This window comes from Lissotriton vulgaris, chromosome 8 (assembly GCF_964263255.1).
Source record: "Lissotriton vulgaris chromosome 8, aLisVul1.2, whole genome shotgun sequence".
Classification (NCBI taxonomy): domain Eukaryota; kingdom Metazoa; phylum Chordata; class Amphibia; order Caudata; family Salamandridae; genus Lissotriton; species Lissotriton vulgaris.
In genome coordinates this window covers 1,117,583,630-1,117,604,374 of record NC_141696.1, presented here as the reverse complement: position 1 = coordinate 1,117,604,374, position 20,745 = coordinate 1,117,583,630, and the positions used below count along the sequence as shown (strand labels likewise).

At 41.8% G+C, this 20,745-nt stretch overlaps 1 protein-coding gene across 1 annotated transcript in view; it reads right to left on the bottom strand.

Moving 5' to 3' along the window:
• LOC147698347 (ras-related protein Rab-33B-like) overlaps positions 1 to 17,327 on the bottom strand; it is a 51,790-nt gene extending 34,463 nt beyond the window's left edge. The window contains exons 1-2 of the mRNA XM_086934945.1: positions 17,052 to 17,327; positions 9,426 to 13,581 (exon numbers count right to left, since the gene is read on the bottom strand). Of these exons, the coding sequence (XP_086791071.1) occupies positions 13,135 to 13,581; positions 17,052 to 17,282 (678 nt within the window). The 5' untranslated portion in view covers positions 17,283 to 17,327 and the 3' untranslated portion in view covers positions 9,426 to 13,134. The remainder of the gene's footprint in view (positions 1 to 9,425; positions 13,582 to 17,051) is intronic.
• Between the last annotated feature and the right edge of the window lie 3,418 nt (positions 17,328 to 20,745).

Genomic DNA, 20,745 nt, shown 5'->3' with positions numbered 1-20,745 from the left:
ACTCTCTCTTTCTTTGACAGACTCTCTTTGACTATCTCTCTTTGACTCTCTCTTTGACTCACTCTCTCTCTTTGACAGACTCTCTCTTTGACAGACTCTCTCTCTCTTTGACAGACTCTCTCTCTCTTTGACAGACTCTCTCTCTCTTTGACAGACTCTCTCTCTCTTTGACAGACTCTCTCTCTCTTTGACAGACTCTCTCTCTCTTTGACAGACTCTCTCTCTCTTTGACAGACTCTCTCTCTCTTTGACAGACTCTCTCTCTCTTTGACAGACTCTCTCTCTCTTTGACAGACTCTCTCTCTCTTTGACAGACTCTCTCTCTTTGACAGACTCTCTCTCTTTGACAGACTCTCTCTGTCTTTGACAGACTCTCTCTCTCTTTGACAGACTCTCTCTCTCTTTGACAGACTCTCTCTCTCTTTGACAGACTCTCTCTATCTTTGACAGACTCTCTCTTTGACTATCTCTCTTTGACTCTCTCTTTGACAGACTCTCTCTCTTTGACAGACTTTCTTCAACAGACTGTCTCTCTTTGACAGACTGTCTCTCTTTCACAGACTGTCTCTCTGACAAACTCTCTCTCTCTTTGACAGACTCTCTCTCTTTGTCAAAGAGAGAGAGAGTCTGTCAAAGAGAGCGAGTCTGTCAAAGAGAGAGTCTGTCAAAGAGAGAGAGTCTGTCAAAGAGAGCGAGTCTGTCAAAGAGAGCGAGTCTGTCAAAGAGAGAGAGTCTGTCAAAGAGAGAGAGTCTGTCAAAGAGAGAGAGTCTGTCAAAGAGAGAGAGTCTGTCAAAGAGAGAGTCTGTCAAAGAGAGAGAGTCTGTCAAAGAGAGACAGTCTGTCAAAGAGACAGTCTGTCAAAGAGACAGTCTGTCAAAGAGAGACAGTCTGTCAAAGAGAGAGAGAGTCTGTCAAAGAGAGAGTCTGTCAGACTGTCTCTCTTTGACAGACTGTCTCTCTTTGACAGACTCTCTCTCTTTGACAGACTCTCTCTCTCTTTGACAGACTCTCCCTCTTTGACAGACTATCCCTCTTTGACAGACTCTCCCTCTTTGACAGACTCTCTCTCTCTTTGACAGACTCTCTCTCTCTTTGACAGACTCTCTCTCTCTTTGACAGACTCTCTCTCTCTTTGACAGACTCTCTCTTTGACAGACTCTCTCTCTTTGACAGACTCTCTCTTTGACAGACTCTCTCTCTCTTTGACAGACTCTCTCTCTCTTTGACAGACTCTCTCTCTCTTTGACAGACTCTCTCGCTTTGATAGACTCTCTCTTTGACAGACTCTCTTTAATTTCTATTACCAATTTTGTCTTACAGGAAGAAGAAATAAAAACAATTGTTATTGCCGGACAAGATACAAAACTTAAATCAATAACGGTGAAAGATACAACGGACTCAGTAAAAATAACTCTTTGGAGAGATGCCACAGACTTTCCCATTGAAATTGGATCCTACATTAAGATGACGCACCTGACAGTGCATGAATTTAACAACAATAAAATGTTAAACACAACAAGGAATACACAATTTCAAGTAAGTACAAATTATGAAAATATTAATAACTTGCTCTACTACTCAATCTATACTATCTACTTTTTAAAACACCATCAAACTCTATATTCACTAATTACAATTCACTCAAACTCTCGCTTCTAATACTCTCTATCTAAATGCATTAAGCTATACTATGTATTATACTAATCACTACTATAAAACTAACTTATACTCTCCACTTTATTAAAAAGTATTTTTACTAAAGTATCTATAACATTACAAAACAGTCTATAATCCTCTATTATACCTTTTCACTATACGTACTCACAATCTATCCTTTCTTAAACTATCTTCACTACTTATTAACATTATTTAAGACTGCATATAACAAGAAATTTTTCCGTAGGTCAACACAAGAAAAGAAATAAAATAACTTCATAAATATGAAATTAACTACATTCTTTTTCCTTCACAGAAAATAGAACCACCAGAAGAAGAAATAAATATGACTATATATGGCCTCGAAACTGCGAATCAGGAACACAGTACACTAAATGTACATATTGATAATGCAGAAAATTTACAATCTGTCGAAATAGATAACAATATTCTACTGGACTTTTTCAACATACCACCGGACATTGACGACATTCAAGAAGCTCTAATGCCAATCTTGCCAAAAAATGTAAATGTAATATTACAAAATGGATACATACGAAAAATACATGAGTTGTAAAAAACAACACAATACTTGACTGTAAATAAACGTACAAAATGGGAGATATTCAAATTATGTTTCAGTAAAAAGGCTAAAAATACAGTATTTTAATTAAAGTTTAATTTGCTTGCAAACAATAATACTAAATATATATTTACTTAAATAAAACTTTTTAAAGCTTTTTATCTTGTATTTGCATTATTATTTACAGAGTACATAAGATATGTTAATGGACAATTTTACTTGAAAAAGACTACAACAAATGTAATTATTCTATAGCAAATTGAGCTACATGCAAAAATGTTAATGTGTAAAAATTTTTTTACAGAAGCTACACCACATGTGTACTCATTCGATGTTATGTAGCAAATTCATCTGTCTTATACATTGTGAAAAAATGGTAACATAAAAACATATCCAACGTTCATTAAAAATGCTACTCCCATGATAATGCTCATACGCCCACATTTTCATCCATCCACCCATCATTCATCCCACCACCTTTTCATACATCATTCATACATGCAACATTTTCTCCATCCATACATCCATCTAACATTTCAGTCTCCCAAATATACATCCATCCACACACCCTTTCATCATCCATCATTCATCCACTTACCTTTTCACACATCCATCCATGCAACTTTTCATTTAGCCTTTCATCCTCCTATCCATACATCCTTCATCCATCCACGCTATCATCTATACATCCATACGCCCACCCTTTCTCCATCCACACATCATTCATCGCATCCACCCATCATTCACCACAGCACCTTTTCACACATACATCCAGCCATCTTTTCTTCCATCCATACTTCATCCGTCCACCCTTTTATCCTTTCATGCATCCTTTCATCCACACTTTTATTCATCCATCCACACTTGCATCTTTCTATCCATACATCCATCCCTTTCACATCCACCCTTCAATTCATACACCCACCTACATTTGCACACATCCATCATTCATGCAACATTTTTATTAATACATCCATCTACCATTTATTATACTAACAATACATCCATCCACACTTTCCGTTTCCCATCCATACATCCATCTTAACACATACACACTTCTATACATCCACTCATCATTTGTCCAACAGCATTTTCACCGATCCATCAATCATTCGTCCATGCAACATTTTTCACATCTATCTTAAACATTAATTCCCCAATCTATACACACATCAACGCATCCATCCAGCCACACAATACTTATCCACCTACATTTTCACTCATACATCATACATCCATGCAACATTTTAACTATCCATCCTTTCATTTTTCCATCCATCCATCCTACATGCTTCATCCATTCAATCATTCATCTATACATCAATACACACACACTTTCATCCATCCACCCATCATTCATCACACCACCTTTTCACACCTCCATACATAATTCATCCATTCAACATTTTATACATCCATACATCCACCTTTTATTACATCCGTCCTTCTTCCGTCCACCCTTTCATCATTCCACGCATCCTTTCATCCATTCACACTTTCAACACTACATCCTGCATCCAACCACACTTTCATCCTACCATCCATACATCCATCCTTAACACATCCACACACCTTTTCACACATCCATCATTCATCCATGCAACATTTCATACATCAATCTTCAAATTATTCGAAAGTTATGGAATTGTTCAAACTAGTAAAGTCACTATGCAATATAGTTCCTATGCATAGTTCAGTGGCATCCTAAAATGCCTTATTGATGTTTTACAACAAAACGTGAAAACACTTTCTAATACCTTGACTTCATTGTATATGTTGTTTAAAGAAGTTTCGAAGCAACTGCCTGCATCCATCTAACAGTGCCATGCATCCTTTCATACACACTTTTATTCATCCATCCTTCATCCAGCCACACTTCCACATTTCCATACATCCATCCTTTACTCATCCACCCTACAATCCATACACCCATCATACAGCCACATAAATTTCAACACATCCATCCATCACATTCATCTACCATTTCATTCTACTAACAATACATCCATCCACTTTCAACTTTCCATCCATACATCATTTACACATCCACCCTTCTATCCATTCACTCATCATTTTTCCAACAACTTTCACAACTAACAATCAATCATTCATCCATGCAACATTTTCTACATTCATCTTAAAATTTCATTCCACAATCTATACACACATCAACACATCCTTCCAGCCACACATTATTTATCCACCTACCTTTTCACACATGCATCATACATCCATGCAACTTTAACTATCCATCCTTTCATTCTTACACCCATCCTTCATACATCCTTCATACATCCATCATTTCATCTATACATCAATTCACCCACACTTTCATCCATCCACCCATCATTCATCACACCACCTTTTCACACATCCATCAATTCACCAACACTTTCATCCATCCACCCATCATTCATCACACCACCTTTTCACACATCCATACATCATTCATCCATGCAACATTTTATACATCCATCCACCTACATTTTCTTTTATCCGTCCTTCCGTCCAACATTTCATCCATTCACACTTTCAACAATCCATCCTGCATCCATCCACACTTTCATCCTTCCATACATCCATCCATCCTTTACACATACACACACGTTTTCACACATCCATCAGTCATCCATGCAACATTTAACATCAATCTTCGAATTCTTCAGAAGTTATGGTTTTTTTAAACTAGTAAAGTCACTGTGCAATATTGTACTTATGCATGGTTCGGTGTGACATCCTCAAGTGCCTTATTGATGTTTTCCAACAATACATGCAATCGCATTCTAAGACCTTCACATCATTGTATATGTTGTTTAAAGAAGTTTCAAAGCAGCTGCCTGCATCCATCTAAAAGTGGCTTGTACAAGATATGTTTCCAAAAGTTGAAAAAAAGTACACAAAACTTTACTGTAAATGGAACTAAAAAAACATAAGTAAATTATGTTTCATACAAAATGTAAACGTATTTACAGTACAGTTTAATTTGCTTACAATAATAAATATATTTACTTAAATAAAAAAGATAAACCTTATTTTGTCTTTGCATTATTATTTACAAACAACATAAATGTTACTATGCAAATCTAGTTTAACAAAAATACAACAAATGCACTCATTCTATGTTCTATAGCAGAGTGGAGCTTCAGAGTGGAGCTTCAGAGTGCAGAATGTTAAAAGCAATGCCAATAGCTCTAACTTTAACAAAGGCAAAACCATTGCATTGTAAATGCTTGTTTAGTGTTAGAGGGCAGGTAGTTCGTAGGGATCATCTCGCTGTCTCCTAACGAGACCAGGGTCATGTGAACGGGATCTCCACCCCCCGGGACCATCATTTCTTCTCCCAGGTGAACGCTAGTCACTTGTCGGGGCGGAGCACCAGTGGGTGCGGGTTTTCCAAATAGGCGACACTTGGGGTCACTGGATATGTGCCCAGGCTCGCCACATTTGAAACAATTGAAGGGCCCCTTTGGAACAGGTTTACCTGTCGGGGCCCCATTCTGCTTCGGGGGTGGGGGAGGCTGAGAACCCTGCTGCGGATTCCCTTGGGAACTACTTTGGGGGCCTTTTTGGAACCCCTTCTGATTTCCCCCTTTGTCCCCCCCACTCTTCTGCTGGGGACCCTGCCCACTCTTGGCGGAGTCTCCCACGGGACCCTTGTGGACCCTGGTGCTGAGCCAGCGGTCCGCCTCCTCAGCAAGCTTCCTCGGGTTGGACAGCTTGCTATCGATCAGGTGTTGGCGTAACTCAGGAAAACAGTGATCAGACAAGTGCTCCCATGCAATTAAATCAAAGAGACCTTGAAAATCATTAACTTTGTTACCTTTCACCCAACCATCCAGTGCTCTGCAAAAGTAAGTCACATACTCCACATACGTATTCCCAGGCCGCTTAGTACATCCCCTAAACTTCTGTCTATACATTTCAGGGGAAAGCCCGTACCTGTTCAACAAAGCTTCTTTCATGTGGGTATAGGACCTCTGATTCTCAACGGGCAAATCTAGCAAGGTATCTCTCCCTTCGCTAAGGAACCTTCCCCACAACCCCGCTCCCCAATCCTTGTCAGGGACTCGGTGGGAGGACATGGCTACCTCGTATGCCCTAAACCACTGTCCTATATCATCCCCCTTAAAGAACTCCTTGACTACGTCCTTCGGGATATGCACTCTTGACTCTACCTGCACTGGCGATGTGCTGCCACCAGAGGGAGGACGATCCAAGTCTCTCTCCTTGAGACTTATCTCCCTCATTTTCACCTCATAATCCATCTGGTGCTTTCGCTCTTCCAGCGCCATTCTTTTTGTTTCCAGCTCCAGCTGGATTTTTAATTCTGCCAACTTTCTCTCGTGATTCCGGGTTTCCTTCCTGTCTGCCAGCTCCTCTGGCGACAGGCCTTTTCCAAAGCTGTGTTCGCTGTCCCGCCGCTCGAGATCGATCAGATCCCCAAGCGCATTCTGCTCCTCCGTTGCATTCTGCTCGGCGAGGACGTCTTGCTCTTCCGGGGTCTTTCGGGACTCTATCCAGGCTTTCAGGGCCTTGGAGAGCTGCGTCTTGTTTTTGCAGCCAGTGTGCGGAACTTTGAGTTTCTTGCAAAAGAATTTCAGTTCGTCCTTGGAATATTTATCCACTTTGGCGGGGTCCCACTCTACCTCCAACACCTCGGAGGTCGTGGACTCCGCTCCATCCAGGCTCTTTGTGCCCGGCATGGTTTCTGCACTCGGAATCTCCTTTCGGCAAAATTCAAAAAGCAAAGTCTGTGGCTAAGTATCTGGACCGTAATCCTTGTGTAGTGGTCAGAAGCTCAGGTATAGATATCGCAAGTGTAAATTCGAAATCCCACCGCTGCCACCAATGTAGGAAGTGGGAGGCTCTAGTTGGCGCAGTGCAACACTAGCGACAAGCAGGGACTCTCTCTTCCTCGTCAGGGCTGAGGGTTACCTTCCAGACAACCTCTGCTTACCCTCTAGGTAGTGTGGCTTAAGCAGTCGTAGGCTAATCTTTGGGGCGCATAGGGTTAAACACTTGCAACAGTACACCTTTACAACCAACCCACCACACAACGAGACCAGACTGTATTCTGTAAAAATATATATCTTTATATAGATTTTACGCAGGCTTGTGAATACAGTCGATATACTTTATGAAAACGGTTGCAGATTGCTTAATTCAGGTTGCCACAGTTCTTTTAGCAGTTCTCTTGAGGCCCGTAGGCCGGTGTTAACCAAAGTTCTTGTGGAGCCGGCGGCTTCCAGAGGATCTGTCCCACGTTGCGTTGCCTTCCCGGGGTCGCTGATCGTTGCGGCTCTTCAGCCGAGCAGGTCACGGGTCATCCGGGGCAGCGATGTTCTGTGGCGGCACGGTCCTCTCCTCGTCGTCCGCTCCGACCCTGGAGACGGCGGCTGTGTGGCAGTGACAAGTAGCAGTACGGTCCCCAAGTGCAGGACGTACCCAGCCAAATGTCGGTGCAGCTGTGGGTCCACAGCTGGGCTGTCGGGCAGGCTACCGACCGTGTGGATTCTCGTAGGGCAACTGTCCGTCCTTGCAGGTGAGTGACTGCTCGTCGTGCAGTCTCCTCGAGAGCTTGGACCGGACGGGTCCTCCTTCCCTTTGCTCTCGGGCTCCCGGTGCAGTTGCGGTCACGGTGTTCGGGCCAGCGGCGGCTGGTCCTTACTTGGCTCCCGCTGTTGCTGTGGGCCCCGGTCACGGTGGTCGGGATGGCGTTGATGCCTTAGAGGAGATTCCTCTTTGTCGATACTGCGGCGATGGTCAGCACCCGCAGTCGCTTCCTTCCAAGGGGGTAGCGTCCACTGGTCCTGGGACGCTGGTCAGGGGGCAAGTTCAGTTGCAAGCCCTTGGAGATCTCTTCAGCAGAGTTTGGCACAAAGTAAAGCAAAAGTCCTCTCGTAGTCTTTTCTCTTGTCTCTCCTTCAGCAGCAAGGCACCAGACACAGGCAAGCGTCAGCACACCTCCTTGTCTCTCACGGTCCTTCTCGTCGGGCAGAGTCCTTCTGTGGCCCAAACTGGATCTAACTTTCAAGGAGCAGGGCTCCTTCTTTTATAGGCCAATTCTTTTGTTCTCGCCGGCCAGGGGGGCCTTTGCATAGCCACTCTCAGTTCTGGAGTACCCCGGCGGGTGTACTCCGGCTCCTGCTTTCAGTGTGAGGGGCAGGCGCATCAGACGCCCCACAGGAGGTGGAGCCAGCATTGTCCGGGCAGGGTGGCCAGAGTACCTTGTTGATGGGGGCTTCGCCCTTCCTGGGCCAGGTGCCGGCAGAGTCATCCGCCGCTCCCCAGGAGGGTGGAGCCAGCATTGTGGTGGTCGAGCACAGTGACAGTTCGAGTCAAGAGGCACTCCTACCTCCCACCAAGGTGTAATCTGCACATTCACCACCTGTCATCCCTCCAACCCTGTCACTCACGCATCCCAGACAGTCGGATACACATACCAGCAGAGGCAACTGAAATGGTTAGGCAAGCAAATGTCAACGTTCTAAAAGTAGCATTTGCAAACCCGGGATATTGAAATAAACTTGACTACAAGAAATATCTCCTCATCCTGAGTTCAGGCATACTAAACATGACTCACTACCATGCTCCTTGAACCTGCGGGGATTATAGGGTGTAATAATCCTCGCAGCTCAGTCTGGCCTAACGGAGCAGGTAGCCTTCGGTAGTGAAATACGGTCTTCGTTGTAAGTCACTACCAGGACACGCCACGCACATCCGGGCTTGTCCTACCTTACACCGACAACGCACCCTGCCCGCAGGCCGACCATAGGGGTGACTAATATGTAGTCAAGGGAAGGGTCGGTGCGGGCAAGTGGGGACACTTGCCCAGCTAGCGTGACAGTACGAGACCGCACGCGGGTTCTGCGGTCGCAGTTCCCAGACACATCTTTACGGCTACTTCGGTGGGTGGCGCAATCAGCGCTGCAGGCCCACCAGCAGTATTGGCATCTACAAGCCCCGGCACTCTCTTGTGCACTTTACTAGGGACTGACAGCAAATCCAATGCACCAATCAGGAATACCAATCGTATGTACAATTTACAGTAGGGAGCACTTGCACTGCGGCACGGATCAGCCGTGGCGCAGTGCCCTGAGTATCGGAAAACCAGCAAAACATCGGAGGCACATCAGCAAAAAGTGGAAGGGAGACTCACGCCAAGGTGCCAGGTCTAACATTGGCCATTCATGATCTCCAGAAGACAGCTCAGTCCTTTGTTCTGTCAGCCGACTCAATTTATTTTAGTGTGCTTTATGTCCATGCAACAGAGGTACAAATAACGTTGCTTAATAAACAACACTTACCTGAGTGAATGTTTACACGTTTTAGTAAATGTCTACCTTATTCGTGACTTTTCCTACTGTTGTAATCATGAAGTTGAATTGTGAGATGTAACCATTCAAGGAGTCGACTCTGTTCAAAAGTTTTAAAAAGAAGGAGGTGGGTGGCTGGTATTGCGTGTAGTGCCACTGCTGGATTGGAAACCGGAAGCAAAGTCATGTTGCTAACCTTTGGTTGACAGGGAGCAGCTATCTATAAACAGGAAAACCCTATTAACTGGGACCAGTAGAGCAAAGGTCAAAGCTTTTAATTAGGAAAGCGGTCTTTTCTTTTAGGTCATGGTACAGCCTGGGCTTTTAAGGGTGAACTGCAGATACAGCATCCTCAAAAACCTATCAGAAGCTCTAATTTCCGCATGAAATGGTTTGTAGTATTAATACGTTCAGAGGATCCTAGTACTACAGGTACCAGAAGATAGCCCAACCTTGAATGTTTTGTGACCAGCAATAGGTATTTGGTATTCAGTGGCTAAGGCTTTGTATATATCACCACTGCTCTTCTTCTTTGCACGCTGTTTATACTTCATAGAAGCAGAATTGAAGTTCTTCTTCGAGACATGATCTATAAAGAAAGTAGAGCCTTTCCAAGATGGTTAAGTAAACAACTGCAGGACCTGGATTCCAAATGAAAGGTCATCAAGGAGCCCATTTATTTTAGTATTTACTGTACCTAAAGCATAAGGATTTTTGAGAATGCATTCTGGTGTGAGTTCGATCACCAAATTACTTCATTTGAGTTCCAGCCCTCCACCCCATTCTACAGACCAATACAGAATTAAAACGTTTCCTAGTTCTAGGACAGAGAATAATATTGCAGTATTACAATATCCCTCATCGAAGAGCTACTCTGAAATTCATTATGTTGATACCTCATTAGTTGCTCATGGTAGACCCCCTAACATAGAAGGCACCCGTAAGACTTGCTAACTTTTCAGGCAGACTTTAGTACAGTGCCTGGTACCAGGTTACTTGCCTTTGATGTTCTCCAGCGCTTCAGGATATGACTGTATTCTTTTTTGTAATGAATGTTCTCGAATGCGTGCTTCACCAACCAGAGATAACATTTCAAGGTGGAAGATAACTATCTGAAAACAGAACTGATGGGGACTGAGCAGGTGTCAGTGAGAGCAGACTATGCAAGTACTGTGTGGACACGCCACCAAAAAGGGGGTTCGTAGAGATAATGATGTATGGGTTTTTTTATTAGCAAGTCTACCACACTGTGTAAAGGGCTGTTCCATGGAAGAGAAAAAAAAACGAGCCAGGAGCAGTCTCTGCCAAAACGATCATGCAGCATACATTTCAGTCCAGGCTAGTCCATAGTGGAAAATTACCTCAGAGGTGATCTGCACGGGTGTACAGGTAGGGATGTGTGCATGCAGGGATCGAAGTACTTTCCATACCTAGGAGTGAATTGTTTTAACATAATTAAGTCCTACAACAAGGTAAACAGCAGAGTTCCCTACAGCAAGTGAAAAAGAAACTGGTCACTGAAGCAAATCCACTAAAGAAAATCAACATTATCAGAGTTGTAACATGGGGACACATTTGTCATAGCATGAGGTAGACTGATAGCATATATAGATGGGGATGCTGTCGTGTTTTTAACACAGAAATATTAGCCTTTGGATGTTCTCTGACCAAGGCTCCTTCCTCACATTAATGGACTGAGAAGTAGAACACCAGAGCAACAAAAAAAAGTCATCATTTTTTTCCAGACGAATGGAAGGTACTATTACTCCCGGACAACTAGTACACCTACTTTTACATGCTGAATCATTTTATAACACATTTGGTAGCCACAGAAACACACTTTGACAATACTTCAGTATATTGGCTCTGTTAAGTCAAATTCTTACTTATGAGTTGGAAATAATACAGACCTTTCTATTGTTCCTGATCATCACAGGTAGCTTGTATCTACTGAAGTGTGTATTTGCTGATGAAATACAGCCTCACACAGTAAATTATGAACTGGAAGGTAGACCAGTTCTGAGGTTAAGAACGCTTGTATACTTTGGTTGCATGCCTTTCTGTGAAGTTCTTGTCCTCCAGGGGCATGCGCTTGAGTGAGGGAACACGTAATTGTTAAAAAATAAAAGCTGTAGGTGACAAATGCTCAAATGCTTGGGTACCTGTAATATCTTTTTTGTTCTGAAGCCAGCCACGTGTATTGTCACTTTCTTAAAAGCCCACCGGTTCACCATAAACTTCTGGTTTGCTGTATTACTGCTCTAAATATTGCTTTTGTAATCAGACCCATTCAATCACTTATTTTTCCACAAGCATGCTTTCGTTGGAGTTGCTTGCTTGCATTTCTGATCATGTCAAAAAGAGAATCTGTAAATTCATTTAGATATTTTGGCGTCAGACATGTTCCAGAAAGCACGTTCTACCCCAAATTTACAAACTTCGCTTGTCTTCAAAATAGTTTCCAGTAACAAAATATCTTGGAAACCTTGATCTTGAAATATCTGCAACAAATTCTTGGACCAAACACGTGGACACATACACTGCACAGTAGATGATCCAGTTTACCTTTCCAGGGCAGAGTCAACAAAGTTGATTTCCAAGTACTAGGAATGTATAGAATATATGTCCACTGAAAAGGAACCATCTAATCTTGTTTCCAGCTTAAGGCAACTGTATGCATCCAAGCTCTGCCAGGAAAGTCTGTTTTATCGTGTGCCTCACGTTTGGCCATACTTCACAGATTTTGTTATAAATTTTAGGGCTTCAGTTACTTAGCAAAAAGGGGAAAATTCCACAGAACAATACAAATCTCACTGCTTCCAGCCACGTATCTAGATGGGGAAATTCACCATTACAATTGTAGCTTCAAATGGCCACCAAACGGGCTTATCTGCTCACACTGGAGCAATAAGTGGGGTTGGATGGAGGGGTTGGAAGGAGCAAAGGTGTAGAGGACTCGCTCCTGCAACTTCATTTGAAGCTTTTCAGGGACACACTTGCACTGTGATGATATGGCCCAGCGTGAAATGAAACCCCTGTGCCTACCACTTATGTGTGAGAATTAAAGTCTTTGCTGGGAGTGTTAAATTTCAATCCTAGATTTTAAATTCTAGCATGACTGCAGATAGACATAAAATGGTTTGAGGGAGAGTGGTAACTGGAGTGAGAGATGATTGCTTCACCCAATATGCTCCCATAAATGGAACAGTTACTCGTTGCTCTCATTAGTACTTAACCAATCGTTCCCTCTGACAGAGTTAATGTTTGAAGGTTTTCTTGGCCCAGCGTCCACTTTCAAAAGCTCAGAACTTCTGGAAAAGTGAAATGTGTGAAATGTTGTATTTGCAAAATATGGTGCCTATTCGAGAAATAAAAATCTAAGATTTATAGCTCCATACATTAACATAAACAATTTAAAAATGTAAACATAATGTTAGCCCGAATTAGCATCATGGCCGATGCAATAGAGATGCTTATGCAACAAAAAAAGTGCAATGCATGCAACATTCTTTCAAGTGGCAATTTCAAAACCAATCCTAGTTGAAGGTTTAAGATCCATTCTACAGTTCCCAATGTGTTTAACACAGGCACACACTTTGGACGTTGTCATCCTCAGACACCACGACTACACGATTTTCCAGTGGAAGCTGCTGCAACCTTAATGGTTTATGGCTTTTTAGTCTATAAGCAAGAGTCATGAAAATTGATTCAATATGCTCCGTCTCACAAGGGTCTTTGGCGGAGGTAACAAAAAGGGGCAAACCGTAGCTATCAGCCAATCTCTGTGCAGCGGTCAGTGGAACCTCCGCCTCCTCTTTCAAGTCACATTTATTTCCAACTAGCACACGTGGTACAGTTTGAGACACACGATGTTGGCTGCACTCGTCAAACCACCGGGGGAGATTCTCAAAGGTGGAGAATTTGGTGACGTCGTACACAAAGACCACAGCATGCACATTTCTGTAGTAGTGTTCCACCATACCCTTCTGGAACCGCTCCTGTCCTGCAGTGTCCCACAGCTGAATCTAAAATGGAGAACAAAAAGGTTTCAGATTCCAGAAATATCACGCAAATACCACAAAAGGTGCAAAACAATGAGAAGCAAGAAAAAAAAGTTACCCTCTTGGTATTGCTGGACTTCTATTCCCGCTTTAATTCCAGTGACCACTGTGCCCATTTAATTCCTTACCCCATTCAGATGCTTTTGCCAGGCAGTACTTAATCCTCTGACTAAAGTCAAGCTGAGAGTGGCAGGAAGAGGAGGGAGCCATTATACTTGAGTACTTTAGTAGTACAAAATAAACAGAAAAGTAATATTTTCTACCCCCTTTATCGGCATCTCGCTCATTTCCAAACAATGGTAACTGATAATCACTTGAAAAAACTCTAAAGACCCGATTCACAAACTGATTCAAAAATCTACACTTGCACGTTTAGATATTCGGGTGTACATTTCAGAAATTCTCAAATGTTTCCAGGATTAAGCCTGGGTAGCTTCAAATCCCAGTACTCCTAAACACATTTGAAAATTCCCATTCGCCTTCATGGAAAGACTCTTCCGTGTGTGTAATTACCCATATTTATTGCTAAGTAGTATTCACAGAGTGCACAATGTGCCATTAGTATATAACTCTGCTTTGAGCGAAAGTGCAACTGTTAAGTTGTTAGGTCTCACCAACCAGCCACCTTTTAGCAAAAGACATTTTGTGGGCTATACCAAAAGCGTACAGTTGGCTTGGAGCACCCCCATTGCTTTTATTAGTTAGCTTTGTTATCACACCTATTTGCTTGATTCTTATTCAATGGCTTTCCTTCCTCTGCCTTCCTCTTCTTGTGTTACTCCCTCCCTCAGGGCAAAGCCAGTTCATCCTATTTATTGTCTGACTTGCTCACTTTTAAGGTACTACTTTTTTCTTATTCATTAAGCACTCCATGAGAGTACATATGTTTTCTAGTGCTCTCCATCATACTTCCCCCCCCCACTCCCTCCAAACCCCCTATACTCTGCATTGCTCTTTCCTTTATGCGCTGCTTTTCCATTACCAATGCTCTCCATTGCTTCCCAACACTTGTTTATCGATTGCCGCCTTACCTCTGACAGGCATTTACATTTTTTAAATGTTGCATGTTTTGAGGAGGACCCAACAGAAATCATTTACTGCAGGGCACATGGTTAAACGGAAAAAAACGCTTTTGAGCACTTAAAAGTATCAAAGATTTTTTTTTTTTACCAATTCAAGTTGTGCCTGCCATCTATGACTGATAAAAGTAAAAAAAAAAAAAATGGCATCCATGTCTGGTGCACATACCTGCAGCTACGCATCGACTCCACCGGCAGCAGCGGCTGTGTTATTGTATCTCTGTTTCAAATGTATTTATTTTTTGGTTTTTTTTTTTAGCAAAGCTGTACAAAAAACATTGGCACAGCGAATAGCTCCACAAGCAAAGACCTATTCTCTTTTCTATTGCTTTTCCCTGTACAGCAAAAATATTTACTCTCCATTAAGAAAAACATTTTGAACATGGGTTTTCTCCTGTCATATTCAGGAAAAAATCTTTGCCACTTAAAGGTTGTGAATGGGTAAGTAAAATCAGGAACTTACAAATTTAGGACTGTTGGTTGGCATCGTGTTCATGCCAGTCATATTTATTTAGTTAGTGTTTTATAACAAAATACATCTTGTACAATTCTGAAACGACTATGCCCTGTGTATTTCTCCTGTAAGCACACTGCCGGACGGGACTGCTCCTTATCCCTTATGCATTTCATTTCAGCTAATTGACTATTTCTTCTGATAACATGACTGAATGACCAGATTTAAAGTATTCTCCTGAAAATCAATGATTTAAGTCTTTTGTTCTCAAGTCTATTTACTACGTTGTTCAACTCAAATGATTTTATTTTTTATATCAAAGCACTTTTAGATTGCTGAACACTATTCTTTCTTATTTGGTGATCCATGAGAGAAAACATATTAAGTGCACAGTCGCTTCATTCGCTCTCTACCCTTTGCGTTTTACAAAGGAATAATTATTTTTACGGAAAGAAAATGTGCCAGCGTACCTCTATACAAATTGCAAACCCTCAAGTACAGTTTTGGATGAGATTCAACTCCATTCACTGAGACAGCCTCCGTGTTTGGCTATCACTAACAGGAGAAATACTCTTATCTGGTTTTTAATTGGAGAAGTATTGGCCAGACCTTACCCCCCTTTCCTTTCTTCATTCAATGTGCAGGACAGCAGGGGTATGACTGAACAACCTTTATGTTTGTCAATCAAACCTATTATTGACAGCACATGCACAACATTATACCTAAAGTTAACTCCAGGGTAATGGACTTAAAACTTAATGGAGGCAGAGTCATCATCATCAAAACTGCTTATTTCGGATTACAAATCCATAAAACATAAAAGAAAATACAAATAATACTTCATATGCCACAACAGAAAAATACAGAGCACCAACATTTTAAAGAATTAAACATTAGACCAATTAATACTAAAACCCTACTATGAAAACTAGCAATGCAGCAACTTTCTGTGTTAAAATGTCACTTAAATACTTTCCGTTCCGTGAAAATCTAGCAAAACAGCAAATCTTTCCCGAAAGGTTTAGACTTTAGAGCTTAACTTCCCTCCTACAGAAATAGATTAAAATAAACTACATTCTTTATAGTTCCTGGACAGGACTGGAGGTATAACAATCAAGGCAGAGTCAAAATGACAAATCATAATGATTCTGAATTTCGTGTACACTTCACACAAGATATCTGGTTGGGTAACCTAGTGCAGTAAGCAGTTAAGTACACAATGATCACAAGAAATACCAGAATTGGCCCTACAGAGTTCTCACAGCTGCCAGCCTAATGAAACCCACGCAAGACATGAAAGCACTCATGTAGGACCAAAGACAACATCCTTCACCCAAACCCCGTACATTGTATAGCTTGCTGCCCATATAGGTAAATGCCTCAGTGCCCCCACACTGAGGTAGTAGTAAGCACTATATAAATGTTGCAATACAACAGAAATTCACCATAGATCCAGCGTTGTATGCCGGAGCACGATTCACATAGGGGAGATATCGAGAGCACCAAAACTTACTACAACAAAGGTGGTTTACACAAAGAAAAGGATACCTTTCAACAGGAATGGATGGCTTTGCACTAAACTACAGGAGCTTACTGGCAGAATTGTTATTGAGAACATATTTCTTCGGACAGCTGTCGCGCAGTCAACATTCCGCATGCTTTATCGCATGACGAGTTGCAAAAGATGCAGACAATATACAAAAGTTTAAAAAAAAATGTATCTCATAAAAGCCGAAAGACTCTTTGTCATTCTAAATCCATAATATGTAACAACCTTACTACTGTCAACTCCGATGGGCCACTACTGCAGAAGTGACCTGTGTTACTGCTACGTGTGATATGCTGACAGTCAGCTCATGCCCTTAAGTAGGTCACACACGCTGCACTTGGTCTCTAGTCACCTTAATTTTTTCGCCATCGATGTCCAGGGTCCGCTCTCGGAAGTCCACCCCGATGGTGGCCTCTGTGGTCTCCAGGAAGGGCCCCCCGCAGAAGCGGTAGCTCATGCAAGTCTTGCCCACGCAGGAGTCACCTATGACGATGATCTTGAAGATGCGCTGGTGAGGGGCGTGGCAGTCTGCCGGTACCAGCCCGCGAGCAGAATTGTGTACCCGCAACCGGGGCTGGTCCATAGCTTCAGTGGAACAGAGGAGGAGGCGGTCTATTTACAGTGAGTGTACGAGCCAGCAACATCACGGAAAAATAATGGGCAGACAGCCGCCACTAATGCGCAAACCGGGCGTCCATCTTGAAAAATCATTTTAAGTACCATGTACCCCAGTAGACTTGCCCTCATTTTACAGTGAACAGACCAGCACAGGGAAAGTCTTTGTGTAAGGATCCTAATGCCACTCCAACATTAAATATTGTTTTATACAAATCACACTAATATGTATTAAGTCTTGCCCACAACATATTTTTAGCATACGAAGTCTTTTAACAGTCTTTCATAAGCAGATATAAACATATAAAACACTTTACGATCGTGCACAGTGCAACAATTTGTTTCCGCTCATTGACGTTTTTTTAAATTGTTTTACAGTACGCAAAAACGGGTCATTCAAAGATGGCCGCCACGGCGCTTTTTGAGTGGCATTAAACGCTCCCAGGCAAGACAGCAGTTCAGGCGGAGTAAGCAGAGCTCCCGAGCATTTACTTTCTAGGGTCAGAATTTTTTTTTTTTTTTTTTTTTTTTTTATTTGTATTTTATTTTATTTTATGCGTTTTTATATAGTTCGGACGTTACCCGAAGGTGTCAGAGCGCTTCGCAATAGGAACAGTAATGATACATGAGGAGAAAATTACAAGTGAACAAATTACAAAAGCAAACGTTACGTTACATGAGGCAATAGTGACAATTGTGAGCAATATACAAGAGGTAGCAAACGGTACATTACAGGAGAAAAAGTGACAAGGGTGCAAGTTACAAAAGCGTACAAAGTACAAGTAGAGGTATAATACTGCAATAAATGTCAGACACTCAAAACACAAGAACAAACGTTATGTAGGCAATGGTGGCACTTGTGCAAGTATCAAAAGAAAACAAAATGCAAGAGGTAGCAAACAATACGTTACAAGAGAAAAAAGTGACGTGTGCATGTTACAGAAGAGTACAAAATACAAGTAGAAGGATAATACTGCAATAAATGGCAGACACTCAAACCACAAGAACACACTGGGAAGGCACTTGCATAGTCATCGAGATTAGAATTTCCTATAATGGAAGGACTTCCTTCAGATAAGTGTAAGTGGAAGTGGAAGTGGAAGTGTCTTTGAAGGAGGAGAACTTTGAGGTCAGTTTTGAAGGCCTGGGAAGAGGTGGTGGTCCGGAGCTGAGGCAAAGTGAGTTCCAGATTCTCACCACGTTGCCTGAAAAGGATTGGGCCATCGATCTTTCCTTCTTGAAAGTGGGGGTGTTCAAGCAGTAAATTTTCCGCATTATGTGATGGTCTAGAGCCTCCGGAGAGTTTCAGTTTATTCGCTAGGTAGTGAGGAGAGGGGGAGTGCAAGGCTTTGTGGGTGATACAGGCAGTCTTGTAGATATATCTTGCCTTGATGGGAAGCCAGCGGAGGGTGGATAAAATGGGTGTGATGTGGTCGCTTCTTTTGGCCCCATATATGAAACAAGCTGCTGAATGGAGAACAGATTTAAGGGGGGACAGGTGGGATTTGGGGAGGCCAGTAAGAAGAGAGTTGCAGCAGTCCAGTCTGGAGAGAACCAGCGATTGGACCAGGGTTTTAAGGTCTTGTTCCGGGAAGAAGCGACAAATCCCCCAAAGAAGGCGCAGTTGGTATCGAGTAGACTTTGCAATGGAATTGATTTGGGAAATTAGATTGAGTTTTTTATCGAGTATGACACCAAGGGATTTTGCGCTGTCGACAATGATGAGTTTTGTGTTAAGTAGATTTATCTGATCCATCCATGATTGAACTGGGGGATGAGAAAGTGAGGAGGAGAGGAGGAGGAATTCAGTTTTGGAGGGATTCAGAATCAGTTGATGAGTTAACATCCAGTTTTGAATGGAGTCAAGGGTAGAGCTTAGGATGGAGAGATCGTGAGTGGAGGCAACCTTGAGGTATTGTTGAGTGTCGTCTGCATAGAGATGGTAGTGGATCCCGGATTTACTTAGGAGATTTCCCAATGGTTCTAAATAGAGATTGAACAACGTGGGTGCAAGTATAGAGCCTTGAGAAACACCTTGACCTACCGCCAAAGGAGATGAAAGACTGTTCGCTATTTTGATCATTTGGGATCTATCAGAGAGGAAGGAAGCAAATCATTTAAGCACCGTCTATTCCATGCCCATTCTCTGTTGAAGAGTGTTGAGGAGAGTGTTGTGATTGATAGTGTCAAAGGCTTCAGAAAGGTCAAGGAGAATTAGAAGACAAGACCCCCCCAAATTGAGTATCCACAGCGCGTCCTCAATCATTTGCAGCAGGGCTGTTTCAGTGCTGCAGCTTTGAATGAAGCCGGACTGGAAATTGTCAAGAAGATCATTGTCCTTGATATGACGAGAGAGTTGTTTCGCTACTCATCTTTCCATGATCTTTGCAAGAAAGGGTAGGTTAGTGATGGGACGGAAGTTGTTTAGGTCATTCGCATCAGCAGTGGGTTTTTTAAGCAGAGGTGTGACCTGCCCAGTCTTGAAGTAAACTGGAAGGGAGCCTAGACAGAGAGAGAAGTTAACCAGAGTGGTCCAATAGGAAAGAAAATGGGTATAGAAGTCAATGGCAATGGCACTGGGGATGGGGTCAAGAGAATGGTTGGAATGCTTTGTTTCGAGGCTGCATTTGAGGAGGGCATCTTTAGAGATGGGGTCAAAGTTCTGCCAAATGGTTAAGGATTTACGCTCCTCTTGAGGGGTAGGACGAGTGACCTGATCCACAAGTGATTTCACTTTTTCGTCAAAGAATATAGGGAATTCCCCTTATAACTGCTTAATTTGCCCACTAGATGCCGCCAGGGTAAACAGTCATAATAATGATTCCAAAATATGGAATGGACATAATATCGAAGTAAAAATATAGAATGGACAAAATATCGAATGGACACAATATAATGGTTAAAAATATCGAATTGAAGGTAAGTAATATCAATTGTCAAAATATCAGAGTAAAAATATCTAAGTATAAAATATAGGCATTAAATATATCGAATTTTTAGTAATATCGAATTTTTTAAGTGTTTTGTATGTTAGTATATGTGTGAAAAGTGTATATTCATTTTTGTAATGTATGTTTAATTTATTTTAAGTAATGAATTTTATATTATTTAATTTTTGCGTAATTTAATTCTGTAGCGGGTTGTGGGTTTAGAGGGGAATAGGGTGGGAAGTAATTTAATTATATTAAATTAAATATTAATTTTTAGCAATTATTATTTATTTTTAATTAAATTAACTTTTTAGTTCTGTAGCGGGTTGTGGGTTTATAGGGGAATAGGGTGGGAAGTAATTTAATTGTAATTAATTAAATATTTTATTTTATTTATTGGTATTTATTTTGAATTAACTGTTAGTTAATTTTTAATTTGTAACTAATTAATTTTTAATTGGTAATTAATTTTTATTATTTGATTCATTGATAATTATGCTA